This window comes from Hemicordylus capensis, chromosome 1 (genome assembly GCF_027244095.1).
Source record: "Hemicordylus capensis ecotype Gifberg chromosome 1, rHemCap1.1.pri, whole genome shotgun sequence".
NCBI classification, from domain to species: domain Eukaryota; kingdom Metazoa; phylum Chordata; class Lepidosauria; order Squamata; family Cordylidae; genus Hemicordylus; species Hemicordylus capensis.
This window is the reverse complement of record NC_069657.1, coordinates 353,556,642-353,574,376: the sequence shown is the minus strand read 5'-3', so window position 1 is coordinate 353,574,376 and position 17,735 is coordinate 353,556,642. Positions and strand designations below refer to the sequence as shown.

Sequence of the window (17,735 nt, the reverse complement as noted above, 5' to 3'; positions counted from 1 at the left end):
GGCATAGGAAACTGTCATGCTGATACATCAGCTCTGTTCTGTTCTGGACGCCACCATTTGGCACAAGTGCTGTAGCAGGTTGCTGCTCTGAGTGAGAGGTTGGACTAGAACATCTCCAAGGTTCCTTCCAACTCTAAAATTCTATTAAAAGTTTACCTTCCAGTATCTTTCTAGGGGTCATGAAGGCCACTCATCCTCCTATTCCCCAAAGGAAGCATGGTTATGATATGTATCTATCCACTGTTCTGGTTTGTTTGTTTTTTGAGGACTACCAAACTGCCAAATTAAACCAGCTCCCTCAACACTCTGACACAGCTGTACTGAATGCATGAGGTGCAAGAAAGGGTAAGTGGTGCTTGGGAAGTGGCTATATTTGTGCATGCTCACACTCTCTGCGGCATGTCTCAGCCAAGATGATGCGACTCAAAGTTATGCACAAACCTAATAATGCTCTTCCTTGCCCTTCACCACTCCAGTTTAGGTCAGCTGAACCAGAGTGCAGAGAGAGCTAGACTGTGGTTCAGTTCATGGACTCACTGTTTGCCTTGGAAAAGGTTTTCTGCCGTGGTCCTGGAAATCATTAGGGCCGCTGGTGGTCTGTGGGCCACAGTATAAGAATCAGTGCTTTAAGCAGTGTTCAGCCTCTTTGGGGGTGACTCTCATCAAAAGATGACAGTGACAGATGGAGTTTGCATCCGCATTTCACAGCCTGCGCAATAGAAGCCAGCAACTAACAACACCTGGGACTAAGTCCAGCCCTTTGAAGGGGGCAGGCTGCCAGGCCTGCCAGTGCCAACTCAGAGTCAAGACCTAGCCCTATGATGCCGCACTGCCTGAAATTGGTTGGAGGATGCAATGAGACAGCTACATTGTGCATTGGGGCACTTCAACGTGTACGTGTGGATCACACAGTTGCAATGTGTGTAAGCAGCTTGCAGGGGAATGTCACCTCATCTACACAATTGTTGCATATGCCAGGCAGACACTGACATGAAGACTGTTCAAGTAATAGCATCTCAGCGAGAGTGTCCGACATTTCTCTGTGATAAGTGAAGGGTGATAGTAATTGTGTTTTCGTCCCTAAATTTACTCAAGGGAAAGGACAGAAGCTTGCTAATGTCAGTCTCACTCTACACAATATAATGAATATGCCGGCTTTTCACCTTTCTACAGAGAACTTTGGAAGTCCAATTCTAACACTGAGCAATCTGTCTTGTTTTTTTCTGGTTTCCATGTCTCTTCCTCTCTTCTCTATCATATATTCAAAAATACATGGAAAGCTAGCATGTCACAGGGAAAGCAAGGCTAGGACCTTTTTCACTTGATTCTGGTTTTCTGTATCAATTATGTGAGTGAAATGGTACAGTTCAGATCCAGACTCAGAGTTACCATCTTGGTAAGAACCAAACCTATATGTTGTTTCTATTTTAGTTTACATAAAGAGTTTAGGGAATTAGTCATATTTCAGTTGCTGCATGTCAACATGATTAGTCTTAGCCTAAAAATACTCATTGTATTTTGTTTTGCAGACTGAACTGTTCTGAACTTCCTCATCCTAGAAGGTAGGATGGGCTGGTAGTTCTCCATCTAAGACAAGGTGACAACAGGTCCTTTGTCTCAGAAATGCATATAAAAGTCTTCCCATCAATGCATATCTGCCACTTAGCTTGTAGACTAGGGGAACCTTCATTAATTTCTGTTCTTGAAAGTCTGTGAGTTCTTCAAGTTACAGGTTCTGTTTTGTAGTTTTGCATTTCTGTCACTGCCAATCAGCAGAGAGAGAGAGTGCATAATTCTCCTCACTGTGTAGTCCAGTGACAGCTTAAGCCAAAGTACCTTAGAAATTCTGAGACCTTATAAACTCTGGAGGGGAGAGCTCACAGCCATTCAAGAACAGAATTTTTTTTAAAAAATCAAGGATTGTTGTTGTTTTGCAGAGGACTGTGTGCTCCTCTCCAATGTGCGAGTTCAGACCTCAGTGTACAGAAAAAGAGAAGGAGCATGTGGCCTACTACTTCAACTACTTTTGAACCAGAATGAAGAAATGAAAGTAGGACCCTGCTGTGATGGAAGGGCTGCATGCTTTTACACTTGATTATTACAGTAGAGAGTGCTCTAACTTTAAAAAAAAGTTATAAAACAGAACATGTAAGTTTCATAAAATGGCACCTACTTGGGGGGTGGGGAGTATTGTCTTGCTCATCATTACCAATGATATCTCAAACACTGTTAAATGGATGTTTTGGCATTTGCCCAGAAATGGTTAGAATCCATGGTTAAAAACCATGAAACTGACTTGTTTGCCCTAGCTCCACTCTTTCCTAAATGAGGCATAGGCAGAGATGAGAAACGAAGGGGAAACAGGTGAGGGCCATCTTGGACAGCAAACTAGCTACTACAGCAACAACAAATGTTTATACACCACTCTTCAACCAAAGTTCTGAAAGCGGCTTACATGGGGGGGAAATACATAAATAAGATGGTTCCCTATTCCCAAATGGCTCACAATCTAAAAATAAACATAAGAACAGCCCTGCTGGATCAGGCCCAAGGCCCATCTAGACCAGCATCCTGTTTCACACAGTGGCCCACCAGATGCCACTGGAAGCCACAGGCAGGAGTTGAGGGCATGCCCTCTCTCCTGCTGTTACTCCCCTGCAACTGGTACTCAGAGGCATCCTGCCTTTGAGGCTGGAGTTGGCCCTCCAACTAGAAGCCATTCTTCCATGAAGTTATCCAAGCCCCTCTTAAAGCCATCCAGGTTGTTGGGTGTCACCACATCTTGTGGCAGAGAATTCCAGAAGTTGATTATGTGTTGAGTGAAAAAATACTTCCATTTGCTGGTCCTAAATTTCCCAGCAATCAATTTCATGAGATGACCCCTGGTTCTAGTGTTATGTGAGAGGGAGAAGAATTTTTCTCTATCCATTTTCTCCACTCCATGCATGATTTTATAGACCTCTATCATGTCTCCCCACAGTCGTCTTTTTTTTTTTAAACTAAATAGTCCCAGGTGTTGTAGCCTTGCCTCATAAGAAATATGCTCTAGACTCCTGATCATCTTGGTTGCCTTCTTCTGCACCTTTCCCAGTTCTACAATGTCCCTTTTAGATGATGTGACCAGAATTGTACAGATTACTTCAGGTGTGGACGCACCATAGTTTTGTATAAGGACATTATAATATTGGCAGTTTTATTTTCAGTCCCCTTCCTAACGATCCCTAGAATGGAATTGGCCTTTTTCACAGCTGCTGCACATTGAGTTGACACTTTCAATGAACTGTCCACCACAACCCCAAGATCCCTGTCCTGGTCAGTCACCAACAGCTCAGATCCCATCAATGTATACTTGAAGTTGGGGTTTTTTGTCCCAATGTGCATCACTTTACACTTGCCAACATTGAACCACATTTGCCATTTTGTCACCCACTCCCCCAGTTTGTAGAGATTCTTTTGAAGCTCCTTACAATCTGTTTTGGATTTCATTACCCAAAAGAGTTCGGTATCATCTGCAAATTTGGCCACCTTGCTGCTTACCCCTGCTTCTAGATCATTTATGAATAAATTAAAAAGCACTGGTGCCAGTACAGATCCCTGGGGGACCCCACTTCTTTATTTCCTCCATTGTGAAAATTCTCCATCTATACCTACCCTCTGGTTCCTGTCTTCCAGCCAGTTAGCAATCCATATATGTACTTGTCCCCTTATCCCATAAGGCACATACCAGCAACAGCCACTGGAGGGATGCTGTTCTGGGTTTGGATAGGGTGAATTGCTCTTCCCCTGCCAAATATAAGAGAATAAACAGTTTAAAAGGTGTCTCTACGCTCAGTTAGCTAGTGGTAGTTGATTGATTGTATCCCATTGCTGAAGGGTTGGTTTTTGTTTTTTTAATTATTCTAGAATCAACCACAGTTCAAAGGACCTTTTCCTCTTCATACTTGGGTGAAATGTCTATTATAGTTCTTAGTAGTATAAGACCAGTTCCTCGTAACTGGTTATCAGAGCATAAAGCAAGTTTCCAGTACCAGGTTTGGCTAAAAGTTCCTTCTTTGCGGCTCTGTACTACATTTTGCATCTCTCCGTTAACATCACTGCTTTGATTTCTTAGTGAGAAATTGGTCTGCCTTTTTGAACTCTTCACTGTGCTCATGGCTATATTTCTGGTAGTGAAATGCACTTTTGCTGGGAGGGGAAAGAAGTGAAATCACTTCCCAATCTCCCCCCTCATACGCTGCCCTGACCATCAAGCCTACAGGGCAACTCTGAAAGCTCTCTGCCTTGATGCAGCTCTGATGCTGTCAACGGATTATTGCCTATCATGCCAACCAGTGGTCCCTCTAAGGCATGCACATGTGTGCAGGCTCACACATTTTTTGATGTTCGCTCAGTCTTTCTTAGATCCTGCTCAGGTTGAATCAGGAAGGCCCCACTCTGAATGCACATGCACGCGCACTGCCTTGATACTGCCATCCAGAACAAAATTCATTCTGCACAGAGATGAAAAGAATTAGAGAGATACACTGATGCCAGCCTCTTATTTCCAATGTAAGTTGCACTCCCAAAAGTGTGGGCTTGTGCCTTGAATATTTGAGAGCTTGAATATTTCCACAGGACTGCCAGCTCTTTCTTAGATGCCCACAACAGCTCAGACCTATTAGAAATCCCAGCATAATACTGAGGAATATGTGGGCCATTAATAGGACTGGGTGCAAGGGTTATCACACTCCTTTTTATTGTAAGCCATGGCATTGTCCTAGTGCCGCAAAACATCCAGAATACCACCCCAGATTATGGAAATTAAACTGTAAACCACCAAGAAAAGTAGGTTGCGGGCGATATCAAAATATGCTAAATAAATAAACTCTGCATGTGCAACAGTGCCAGTTTAGCGGCACTCAGAGGTATGCATTAGAGGCAAGATGCCTCTAAATACCAGTTGCAGAGGAATAGCAGTAGGAAAGAGGGCAAGCCCTCAGCTTTTGCCTGTGGACTTCCCAGAGGCATCTGGTGCACCACTGTGTGAAACAGGATGCTGGCTGAGCCTGTTCCAGCAGGGCTTTTCTTATGTTCTTTGTTGGCAGGCAGGGGGCCTCATCAGCAAGACAGGGAGCACAAAATGGAAGAATTAACATTAAAATGTACAGGTGCCCATAGCCCGAATAACCCCCTAACACATGAACACGAACAACAATACTACGGCAACCATACAAGGCAAAGGCATAGACCAATCGCTGCCAGAGATCTCATTGCACTGAATCCACATGCACACAAACCACATAGGGAATAAGAGAGTGTAAAGCGAAAGTAAGCAGGAGCTTGAACAAAGTCCCAGCTCACACAGAAACTCTATGCCAGGGTCATCACTGAGTGGTAAATGACATGCCTTGCATATAGGATCCCAGATTCAGTTTTTGGCATATCCAGTTTAAACCGATTTTAGAGAGCTGGGTTGGGGAAAACCTCTGCCTGAGACCTTGGAGAGCTGCAGACAGGACTGGGCTAGATGGGCCAATGGTCTGATTTGGTGCACTGCCATTTCACATGTTCATAGCTTGTCTGAGAATAAGATGTCATATTATATAAATATAATCAGCAGCAGCCCTTCACATGCTATTTTATTCTATCCTTGATCACCAGTGTGTTTGTCTAAAACCCAAACTTTGCTTGCTTCCAGGCAATGGAGGAGAACCAGGCTGCCAATCAACAACCTGGACAGCAACCAGCACTTCCCATAAGCAGCTCTGAAACCCCACCTGCTGAGTATGGCTTAGAGAAGCAAAGTGAAAAGTCACCTCCACGGCCTCTGTCCCCTGAGAATACAGCACATTCTCCACCTAAAATAAAGCTCTGTGATATATCTGAGGAGCTGAGCCGACAGCTGGAGGACATTATTAAAACCTATGGGTCAGCTGCCAGCCTGGTAGAAGAAAGAAGTACTAAAGTAGCAGACAAAGCTGAGAAGGGAGAATCATTTAATAATGAGGATGGAGAATATGAAGATGCCACTGATGAGGCTGAGAAAGAGCAGATAACTTCTGGGGATGCTTCTGGATCAAAGGAGTCCGGTGTTCAAAAAGAACAGAAACTGGAAAAGAAAATCTTGAAGGGACTAGGCAAGTAACTACTTTAAAACATAAGAACAGCCCTGCTGGATCAGGCCCAAGGCCCATCTAGTCCAGCATCCTGTTTCACAGAGTAGCCCACCAGATGCCACTGGAAGCCTACAGCAGGAGTTGAGGGCATGCCCTCTCTCCTGCTGTTACTCCAGTGGCGTATCTAGGGAAAATAGCGCCTAGGGCAAGCACTGAAATTGCGCCCCCTGTCCAAACATATGACACCCATCTTTCAGATAACTTCACCATAATATCAGCTGAAAAATACAAGTCAAGCTCATTAATCTTTTAATCTTTCAAAAATTATTTAGCAGTGGACATAGCCAGACCAAAACATGCTGGAAAACTACAAATTTCAATATGATGGGGCTCATGAAATACTCAAATACTATGTGGAGGTGTACTTGGAAAACTAAACAGAAGGGCCTGTCTAATTTTCTACTATGCATTGTAGCATCACTGTTACATACGTTTTAAAAATAAATTGAGAATTTGACTTTTCCCAGATACTCTGAAAATAATGAAAGGATATGCAGAGTAAACTGTGTCACTGCTTGGAATATATTCTAGTATTTCAGAAAGACAGTTACAATGAGAGAAAGAGAGCAAGAAACTTCCAGTGGGCCTTAGTACTAAGGATTTCACACTGATTCAAAGACAAACTCACCATTAATAGCCATATTATTAAGACATCACATTTAACTCACTTATCACAAGACGCAAAGTAAGAGCAAATGAATACAATCCTAGCTCATAAGCTTCAGCTCATTATTCACAAGCCCTGATTCTCTGTACATACTGCCAAACTGAATATGTGTACAGTGATTTATATTATATTGAATTAAAAATAATACCTGTAGTCCCTTTGGGGGCCATCCTAAAGACTGTGGGGGGGGTCTGCAAAGGTTCCCCCTCCACCCGCTGGCTTCTAGGGCCTCGCAGGGACCATTTTAGCATGTGTCGTGGCCATTTTTAAAATTATTTTTTAAAATGGCCTCTAAAAACAAAATGGCCACCGTGCATGCTTAAATGGCCTCTGCGAGGCCTTGCCTGGCCTAGGGCCTCACAGAGGCCATTTGAGCATGTGCAGTGGCCATTGTGTTTTCAGCAGCCATTTAGAATTTTTTTTTAAATTTTAGAAAATGGCGCCCCCCCTTCAAGTGGCGCCTGGGGCATGTGCCCTGCCTGCCCCACCCTAGATACACCCCTGCATTATTCCCCTGCAACTGGTACTCAGAGGCATCCTGCCTTTGAGGCTGGTGGTGGTTTATAGCCCTCCGACTAGTAGCCATTGATAGACCATGAAGTTATCCAAACCTCTCTTGAAGTAAGCCAGGTTGTTGGCTGTCACCACATCTTATGGCAGAGAATTCCACAAGTTGATTATGTGTTGTGTGAAAAAGTACCTCTGTATGTGGGAACTAAATTTCCTGACAATCAATTTCATGGGATGACCCCTGGTTCCAGTGATGTATGAGAAGGAGAAGAATTTTTCTCTATCCACTTTCTCCACACCATGCATGATTTTATAGACCTTTATCATGTCTCCCAGCAGTTGTCTTTTTTCTAAACTAAAATGCCCCAGGTGTTGTAGCCTTGCCTCATAAGAAAGGTGCTCTAGGCCCCTGATCATCTTGGTTGCCCTCTTCTGCACCTTTCTCAGTTGTACAATGTCCTTTTATAGATAGTTTTATATCTTTTATAAATGTTTGCGGTCATTGACCAGCAAACATTTACAATAAACCAGTACGTATTTTACAAATAATATAACAAAACCTGGCCGTAACAGAAATAATATCAGTGTCCTCATTAGTTAAAAGATAATTTAAATAAAATTCATCAGACCGGCCAGGCAAATTGTCTAACATAGGAGATAAAAGTCTTAAATGGGGTTCCCTATAAAAATCACAATAAAGAATAATGTGCGAGGTGGATTCTATAACCCCTTTGCCACATGGGCAAAGTCATAAAAATAGCGGAACCCCCTTAAACCTGCCATCCAATACTGCTGTAGGAAGAACATTTAAGCATGCTAAAGTGAGGGCTCATCTAAATTTAGGGACAAGCACCACATCAAAGTACTTACCTGGTTTAAGATTAATAGCTTGACTCCCTAAGTATAAACCCTGCTTGAGCCATGCACCTTCTTGTTGAACTTCTATATCCAGGACTCATTGCTTAGCTAACTTCCTGGCTTGCTCAATTCCTACAGTATGCAAATCCTCTATGGACAGGCCAAAAAAAGAAAATTTAAATCAGTTTTCCATAACTTTTCCCAGGCTGCCATTTCTATATTACGTCCCACATCTTGAGCCCACTTTATCATGGTCGTTTTAACCACTTCCTCTCTTGTCTCCTCCAGAAGTAACAGTTTAAACATTTTAGAAACTAATTTTTCAGCATTTTGACATAATTCCTTCTCAAGACTTGAAATCTGATCCTCAAATCCAACATTAAAGTCTTTCTTATATATCTCATTTAACTGATGATACTGAAACCAATCTCTAACCAAATTTTGTATTTCAGTTAAACTTTTTAACTTACAATCCTTGTCTTGAAAATGTAACAAAACCCCAACACATTTGCATATTTACTTCTTTGCATGATAAAGCTTCAATCTGAGATATCCATAACAGAGTTTTAGGTTCCAACCAATTTTTATATTTTAACCACACCCTCATTAAACTCCTTCTCACATAGTGATTCAAAAAGTCTTTGTGTATTTTACTTTTTTCATACCACAGATGCCATCCAAACCTTCTATCAAATCCTTCCAAGTCCAGGATTCTAGGGTTTCATAATGTTATCCATTCTTTTAGCCATGTCAAGCAAACAGCATCAAAGTACAACCTTAAGTCTGGCAGGGTAAGACCACCTCTTTCCTTTGCATCTGTTAAATTCTTAAAATTAATTCTTGGTCTTTTCCCTTGCCAAACAAACTTAGTTATGTCCTTCTGCCATTGCTTAAAGCAAGTTAAAGTGTTAATTATGGGAATAGTCTGAAAGAGAAATAACATTTTAGGCAAAACATTCATTTTCACCACTGAAATTCTTCCCATTAAAGACAAATTCATTTTGGACCATCTTTGTAGATCAATTTTCACTGTATTCCATATTTTAACATAATTGTTTGTGAACAACAGAGAATTGTTATTTGATAACCAGACCCCCAAATATTTAATTTTCTTCTCCACTTTCAACTCACTTATTTCGGAGAATCTGTCCTTGGATTTCTGATCCATATTTTTAGTCAAAACTTTTGTTTTAGTCTTATTTATATAAAATCTAGCCAATAGGCCAAATTGTTGTATTTTATCCAAAAGCCTTTCAATCTTGTTCATTGGATTTTCTAAGAAGAGCACAACATCATCTGCAAAGGCTCTCAACTTGTAGTCTTGTTTCCCAATTTTGGGACCATGTAATTTGTCATCTTCTCTGATACTTCTACAAAGCACTTCTAGAACCAGTATAAAAAGCAGTGGGGAAACCCCACTAAACCCACCTGTCCAAAACTCAGTTTTAACCAAAATCGAAAAATACAGCACCAGTATAAGGATTCCAACCTAATAAGACCAACTTCTCTTCTGATGACAGCATTCGGAGCACAACACAGAACTTGCAAAATGCATCTAATAAACTTAGTCTGGATAGCCTCCAGTAGGGCAAAATTACTTGCAGGTCGCAGTTGGGCTCCATATAAGAGCAAAGGCAGTACTTTGGCTGTATAAAGTCTCACTGTCGCAGGTATAAAAGCAGCACCATGTGTAAAATGATAAGATCTGATCTTATTTACAACCATTTGAGCTGACTGCCTGATGGAGTTAAAATGGGCATTTCTAGAGCCAACAGAGTGAAACGTAATTCCTAGATATTTAAAGGAATTAACCTGCTCAATCATGTTTCCTTGTATGGACCAATTATAACGCCTAGCTCGCTTGGCAAACACTAAGACTTTAGTCTTACTATAATTTATTTCAATAGACTCTTGGTTACAAAATGATGAGAAGAGTCTTAGGGCATGCTTAAGGCCTACAGGTGTCTGCGACATAATAGCTATGTCATCCGCATATAATAATATGGAGACTTGCCTATCGGCTAACTTTGGTGGATGAATAGAGAGGGTGGACAGACAAGTAACCACAGAATTAACATAGATGTTGAACAAAATAGGAGCAAGTATACAGCCCTGATGTACTCCTCTAAAAGTTGGAATTTCCGATGTTAACTGTCCAGTTGGGCCATAACAAACTTTCAAACAAGTATGCTTATGCAGACTAACAATAAGTTTGAGTAATCTTTTATCTATTCCAAGAGCTTCCAGTTTAGACCACAGGCTCTCTCTAGAAACTGAATCAAATGCAGCTTTAAGATCAATGAATGCTACATAAAGAGCTGAACCTGGGAACCTAGAATACTTCTCTGCCAGAAATTGAAGGGTAAAAGCACAGAGCCCCTGGTGGCGCAGTGGTAAAACTGCCGCCCTGTAACCAGAAGGTTACAAGTTTAATCCTGACCAGGGGCTCAAGGTTGACTCAGCCTTCCATCCTTCCGAGGTCGGTAAAATGAGTACCCAGAATGTTGGGGGCAATATGCTAAATCATTGTAAACCGCTTAGAGAGCTCCGGCTATAGAGCGGTATATAAATGTAAGTGCTATTGCTATTGCTATTGCTATGTTCCGTGGTGGAACGACCCTCCCAAAAGCCTGCCTACTCGATAGCTAAAATGTTATTTGCCTCAATCCAGTCTAGAAGTTTTATCAAAAGATGCCTCGCATAAATTTTACTGATAACATTAAGTAGGCTAATGGGACGATAGTTGGCTGGGTCCTCACGCCTACCTTTTTTATAAAGAGGAATTATTATAGCAAGGCCCCAATTGCTGGGAATGTTAGCAGTTGTATCTATATAGGTAAATAGTGAGGCTAAAACGGGGACCCACCAAACAAGATTCGCTCTGATAGCCTCAATAGAAATGTTATCACTACCAGGGGCTTTGCCATTACTAAATTTCTGAATAAGTTTTTCAATCTCTGAACAGGAGACTGTGTTCCACCTAAGAGTATCTCCACTTAGTTGTTCAGCATTATAAACCATATTATCAGCCTTACTATAAAGCTTTAGGAAATGTTGTTCCCAAACCTGAGCTGGAATCACAGAAGCTGGAAGTATTTTCGACAGAACAGGTGAAACAAGCCTCCAAAACTTAGACTGATTGTTAGATTTAGCGGCCTCAACTAAATTAAGCTGGTTTTTATTAACAGCTTGTGCCTTCTTCTCCCTAAGCAACCTCTTACAGGCGGATTTCATCGAGAGCGCCCTTTGCCTATTTTCCAAAGAGGGTGCTGTTCTATAAGTTAAAAAAAGCCTTAAGTGTGTTATTTTTGGCAATGCAACAATCCCAATCAAACCAGGAATGAGAAAAGGAATTGTGCTGGTCAACGACCGTAATAAAGATTATATATATAGAAAAGGACTTGGCGTGATTTGGATTTTTACTTGGATATACTGAGGTGACAAAAACTGGGCACAACAGTGCTAAGACTGAAGAAAAATGATCTAACATTGAACACCTCTGGGAGCCAATAGATCATGTTATAATTGCTTCCCATAAACTACACGCCTCTACTGACCCAAGCACATTAGCAACTTGTGTGACAAGTTCCTCAGACCACCTCAATCTTTGGCAACTAGTGTTCCTAAAATCTTGTACCACCGGTCCAGCTGCACCTCTTGAGCCAACACCCAACCAAAACTTCAAAAGCATAGGGTGATGATCGCTTTTAAGTCTGGGGATAATCTGGAAATTCAAAACCCTGGACAACATACTGGAGGAAACGGCAACATAATCGATTAAAGATGGTTTGGCCCCCACCCAATGCGTATATTCCGAAGGAACTGAGCCATTAAGCAGCCATAAATCCTCCTTCATGGCCAGTAGATGTGGTGACCAGAATTGTATGCAATACTCCAGGTGCGGACGCACCATAGTTTTGTATAAGGGCATTATAATATTGGCAGTTTATTTTCAGTCCCCTTCATAATTATCCCTAGCATGGAACTGGCCTTTTTCACAGCTGCCGCACATTGAGTGGACACTTTCAATGAGCTGTCCACCACAACACCAAGATCCCTCTCTTGGTCAGTCACTGACAGCTCAGATCCCATCAACGTATACTTGAAGTTGGGGTTTTTCATCCCAATGCGCATCACTTTACACTTGCCAACATTGAACCGCATTTGCCTTTTTGTCACCCACTCCCCCAGTTTGTAGAGATCCTTTTGGAGCTCCTCACAATCCGTTTTGGATTTCACAACCCAAAAGTGTTTGGTATCATCTGCAAATATGACCACCTCGCTGCTTACCCCTACTTCTAGATCTTTTATGAATAAATTAAAAAGCACCAGTCCCAGTACAGATCCCTGGGGGACCCCATTTCTTACTTCCCTCCATTGTGAAAACTCTCCATTTATACCTACCCTCTGTTTCCTGTCCTTCAACCAGTTAGCAATCCACACATGTACTTGTCCCCTTATCCCATGACTGCTGAATTTTCACAGGAGACTTTGATGAGGAACTTTGTCAAAAGCTTTTTGGAAGTCCTGGTATACTATGTGAACTGGATCACCTTGTTCTACACACTTGTTGATACTCTCAAAGAACTCTAAAAGGTTTGTGAGGCAAGATTTACCTTTGCAGAACCCATGCTGGTTCTCTCCCAGCAGGGCCTGTTCTTCTAGGTGATTTACAATTTCATCCTTGAGGATGCTTTCTATCAATTTATCTGGAACAAACGTTAAACTAACTAGCCTGTAATTTCCCAGATCACCCTTGGATACCTTTTTGATAATCGGTGTTGCATTTGCTGTTTTCCAGTCCTCCAGTACAGAGCCTGATTGCAGGGATAAGTTATATATTTTAGCAAAATGGTTGGCAATTTCACATTTGAGTTCTTTGAATACTCTTGGATGGATGTCATCCGGCCCTGGCAATTTGCTAGTTTAAAATGTTTTTATCATCTTTTGTCACTTCTACCTGACTCAGTTCTTTAACCTTCTTCCCCAAAAAGCCTTGTTCAATATGCTCAATAGCCTCTGCCGTGAAGACGAACCAAAGAACTCATTTAGCTTCTCTGCAATCTCCATATCCTCCTTAATATTCCCTTTCACTCCCTCATTGTCTAATGATCCAACCACCTCCCTGGCAGGTTTCCTGCATCTGATGTATTTAAAGAAGTTTTTGTTATTCCCCTTGATGCTTTTAGTTTGCCTCCCTTATTGGGACTTTGTATTTCTTTTGCCAGAGTTTGTGTTCCTTTCTGTTTTCTTCATTTGGACAGGCCTTCCAATTTCGGAAAGAAGTCATCTTCCCTTTTATGGCTTCCTTGACTTTACCTGTTAGCCATGCTGGCATCCTCTTGAACTTAGTGAATGCTTGTTACCACAAGTCCAGCTCTCCTCTCTGGAGGAAGGTACCTTTCCTCCAGAGAGGAGAGCTGATCTTGTGGTAGCAAGCATGACTTTTCCCCATAGCTAAGCAGGGTCTGCCCTGGTTGCATATGAATGGGAGACTTGATGTGTGAGCACTGCAAGATATTCCCCTCAGGGGATGAAGCCGCTCTGGGAAGAGCATAAGTTCCCTCTCTGGCTTCTCCAAGATAGGGCTGAGAGAGATTCCTGCCTGCAACCTTGGAGAAGCCACTGCCAGTCTGTGAAGACAATACTGAGCTAGATAGAGCAATGGTCTGACTCAGTGTATGGCAGCTTCCTATGTTCCTTTTGGGTATACAATCTAACTGGGCTTCTAGTATTGTGGATTTGAGTAAACTCCATGCACTCTGGAGCGAAGTGACTCCCCTGATTTTTCCCTTTCAGCTTTCTTTTCACCATACTCCTCGTTTTGGAGAAGTTTCCTCTTCTAAAATTCAAAGTGTCTGTGTTAGACTTCCTTGGTGATTCTCTCCCCACATGAATGCTGAATTTGATTGCACTATGGTCACTGTTGCCTAAAGGATCAATGACATTGACATCATACACCAGGTCATGAGTGCCACTCAGGATTAAGTCCTAGGTCACCTTAACTCTGGTTGGTTCCAAGACCAACTGTTCTAGGGCACAGTCATTCAGCGTATCTAGAAATTTGACCTCTTTGTCATGACCTGACTGTGAATTTACCCAGTCTATGTGTGGGTAATTGAAGTCACCCATTATTACAGCCCTGCCTCTCCTTGACGCCTCCCTGATTTCCTCCTGCAACTCCCAGTCACTGTCAGCGTTTTGATCTGGAGGGCGATAGCACATCCCCAGTAGCAGATTTCCTTTCAGGCTTTGTATTGTCACCCACAGGGTTTCTGTGAAGGACTCCGGTCCTCCTAGGCTTTCTAGCTTATTAGATTCTATCCCTTCTTTAACATACAGTGCTATTCCACCTCCAAGGTGCCCCTCCCTGTTCTTTCTATAGTGTTTATATCCAAGGATAACAGTGTTCGACTGGTTCTCACTATTTCACCATGGTTCTGTTATGCCCAATATATCTATTTCTGTGTTAGCAACCAAGAACTCCAGCTCACCCATTTTGGCTCGGAGGCTTCTGGCACTGGCATATGAGCACCTATACGCTGAATCTCTCACCTGGTGTATGCTATCTTGCTTTTGACTCTTTGACCAGCTGGCGCAGCCTTCTGTCTGCTCTTTATGTGGTTCTGCTCTGTCCCCTTCTGTTTTATCTGAAACTTTTAAAGGATGGCATTTGCCAAAGTGGATACTGTCGAGCTCCTGATGGCTATTCCCCAGGTGTCATTTTAAAAGTTGCTCTGCAACCTTTTTGATTTTAAACGCCAGCAGTCTGGTTCCATCTTCGTTCAAGTGCAACCCATCCTTTTTGTACAGGCCTTGTTTACCCCAAAATGTATACCAGTGCCTCACAAATCTAAACCCCTCGTCCTGGCACCAACATCTCATCCACGCATTGAAACCCCTCAGCTCTGCCTGTCTCACTGTACCTGTGCTTGGAACTGGTAGCATTTATGAGATTGCTACCTTGAGGGTCCTGGACTTCAATACACTACCTATCAGCCTAAATTTGGCTTCCAGGACCTCCCAACTACATTTCCCCACATCATTGATGCCGACATGCACCATGACAGCTGTCTCCTCCACAGCACTGCCTAACAGTCTATCTAGATGCTGTGTGATGTCCACAACCTTTGCACCAGGCAGGCAGATCACCGTGTGGTCAACACGCAGGTCACAAACCCATCTCTCTCTATACCTTAATGATTGAATTGCCCACTACAAAGAGGCCCCCACCCCCCAGAGGAGTATCCCCTTTGTGAGAGGATATGGGCTCATCTTCCACCGATGGGGTTCCTTCTAAAGGAGCATTTCCCTCTTCCTCAGATGTCCTACTTCCCCAACACCTTCATTACAGGAGAGGAGCTATCAGCCCTGTAGTGGGATGCCTCTACCACGTTCATGAAGGTCTTATCCGCATTCCTCTCTGTCTCTCTGAGCTTCTCCAGATCCGCCATCTAGGTTTGGAGAGAATGAGTTTGTTCACTGAGAGCCAGGAGCTCCTTGCACCAAGCACACACCCATGACTTGTGTAACTGGAATGCAGAACTTAATGTAACTCATTGGCTAAATATTATTTATTATTATTATTATTATTATTATTACATTTATATCCCGCTCTTCCTCCAAGGAGCCCAGAGCAGTGTACTACATACTTGAGTTTCTCTTTCACAACAACCCTGTGAAGTAGGTTAGGCTGAGAGAGAAGTGACTGGCCCACAGTCACCTAGCTAGTTTCATGGCTGAATGGGGATTTGAACTCGGGTCTCCCCGGTCCTAGTCCAGTATTTTAACCACTACACCATGCTGGCACCACTGTTGTCTCTGCAGTGTTTGACATAGATTGCACAGAATCTGCTTTCATCAGTGGCAAGTTAAAAGCTTATACAGAAACATCATTGGTTATACAGAAACATCATTGGTACATTAATGGAAGTACATGACAGTAACTAACGATGTTCATATCAGCATTCAATATATTCCACCTAATATGTTTAGTTGTCTCTGTAATACACAATGCAGTTTGGGAGTTATGAGAGGCTGATCTGAGGGCCAACTAGATGTGACATGAAATGCATAATCATCTAGTTTGGGGCTTAGGTTTACTCACAAGTAACAGTAGTGTGTTTCTTCAATTTGGATCAGGACTGTGGCACACAGATAAGGGGTTGTTTAACCCTTTAGTTCTATGCCATTTGATCTCTGAAAATGCAATGGTAGAACTTACAAGTAAAATAGTTACATCATAATTATTACACTTTGGGCACAATATCACATCAATAATTACTCCAGAAATAGAAGAATAGCAGCAATATATAACAGAAGGCCACCTCAAACTTCACTTCACAAGCACTTGGTATCAATTTGAAAAGAAATGTTGCATACAGATTACCACCTACCTTTCAAAACAGAGAAATAAAAACAAACAAGTGATACAAAGCTCCTCAGTCTCCATCACAGTTTTGAGAAAACAAGTAAAAATGTGGTTCTTCACCCAGGCTTTTATATGAGAGAACTGTTTGTTGCTGTTGTTTAGTGTTGCTGCTTTGTGTGTTACTGTTTTATATAGGTTTTTAAACATTTCAATAAAGCTATTTTTATAAATTTAATAATTGTACTTTTAATTTGTACTTTAATTGTACATTGTTTTAATCATACTGTAAACTGCTTTGGGATTATTTTAATGAAAGGCGGTATAGAAATGGAACAGTAAAAAATAAATATTTGAGTTGTTCCAAAAAGTGTAAATACTGATTTTTAACTATCTAAGTAAATCCTGCAAAGATGGCCTTTATATTCTTTCTTCCTTTATTTGTTTCATCAGGGAAAGAAGCTACGCTGCTGATGCAACATTTGAACAAGCTGAATACACCAGAAGAGAAGCTGGACATTTTATTTAAGAAGTATGCTGAGCTGGTTAGTAGCGATTATAGAGATTTGGTGGGGAAGGAAAAAGCTCTGTGTGAAAAGGATTACACACACACACACACACACACACACACACACACAGTGTGTGTGTGGGGGGGGTAGGTTAGGGTGAAAGATTGTGACAGGTCCAGTGTACTTGATAGGTGAATGGGGATTTGAACTCAGGCCCTCCCGAGTGCTAGTCAGACTTATTAACCCATATATCACTCTGGCTGTATATCCCATATTTCCAGACTTGCAGCCTAGAAATTGACTTTATACCTTTATGGTCCTTGTTGAAGCAAGATAAGCAATAACCATGGCTGTCCCATCTGGCCCTGTCATCTGTGCCCCTTCCTCACTTTGTGTGTAGGCCAGCAGCTCTGAAGGCGAGACTGTGGATTCAGGAGGAGAATCTTCAGCTGCCTCTTTCTCCTGCTCATCAGGAACCTTGAACACAAAGCATTTATCTCTGGGTTGCAACCCGGCCACCCTAGCTTGACTACATCCTCATGTTGCCTTGTATCCAGAATACTTTTTAGGGCTAAACTGAGATGGGGGAGGGAAATATTAAGTGGGAAGAATGTTTCAGAAGAAATGAAGAAGAGGTGAAGAATTGATGTGGCAGAACATTTGCAATG

The 17,735-nt window shown here is 42.1% G+C and overlaps 1 protein-coding gene across 3 annotated transcripts in view; it reads left to right on the top strand.

Annotated features, from left to right (window-relative positions):
* TXLNB (taxilin beta) overlaps positions 1 to 17,735 on the top strand; it is a 56,072-nt gene that overhangs the window by 9,644 nt on the left and 28,693 nt on the right. For 2 of the 3 annotated variants that reach the window (XM_053289619.1, XM_053289599.1), the window contains exons 2-3: positions 5,678 to 6,116; positions 17,012 to 17,103. In XM_053289619.1, the coding sequence (XP_053145594.1) occupies positions 5,678 to 6,116; positions 17,012 to 17,103 (531 nt within the window). Of the gene's footprint in view, positions 1 to 1,529; positions 1,563 to 5,677; positions 6,117 to 17,011; positions 17,104 to 17,735 lie in introns of all 3 variants that reach the window. The other variant, XM_053289609.1, reaches the window with a different exon arrangement.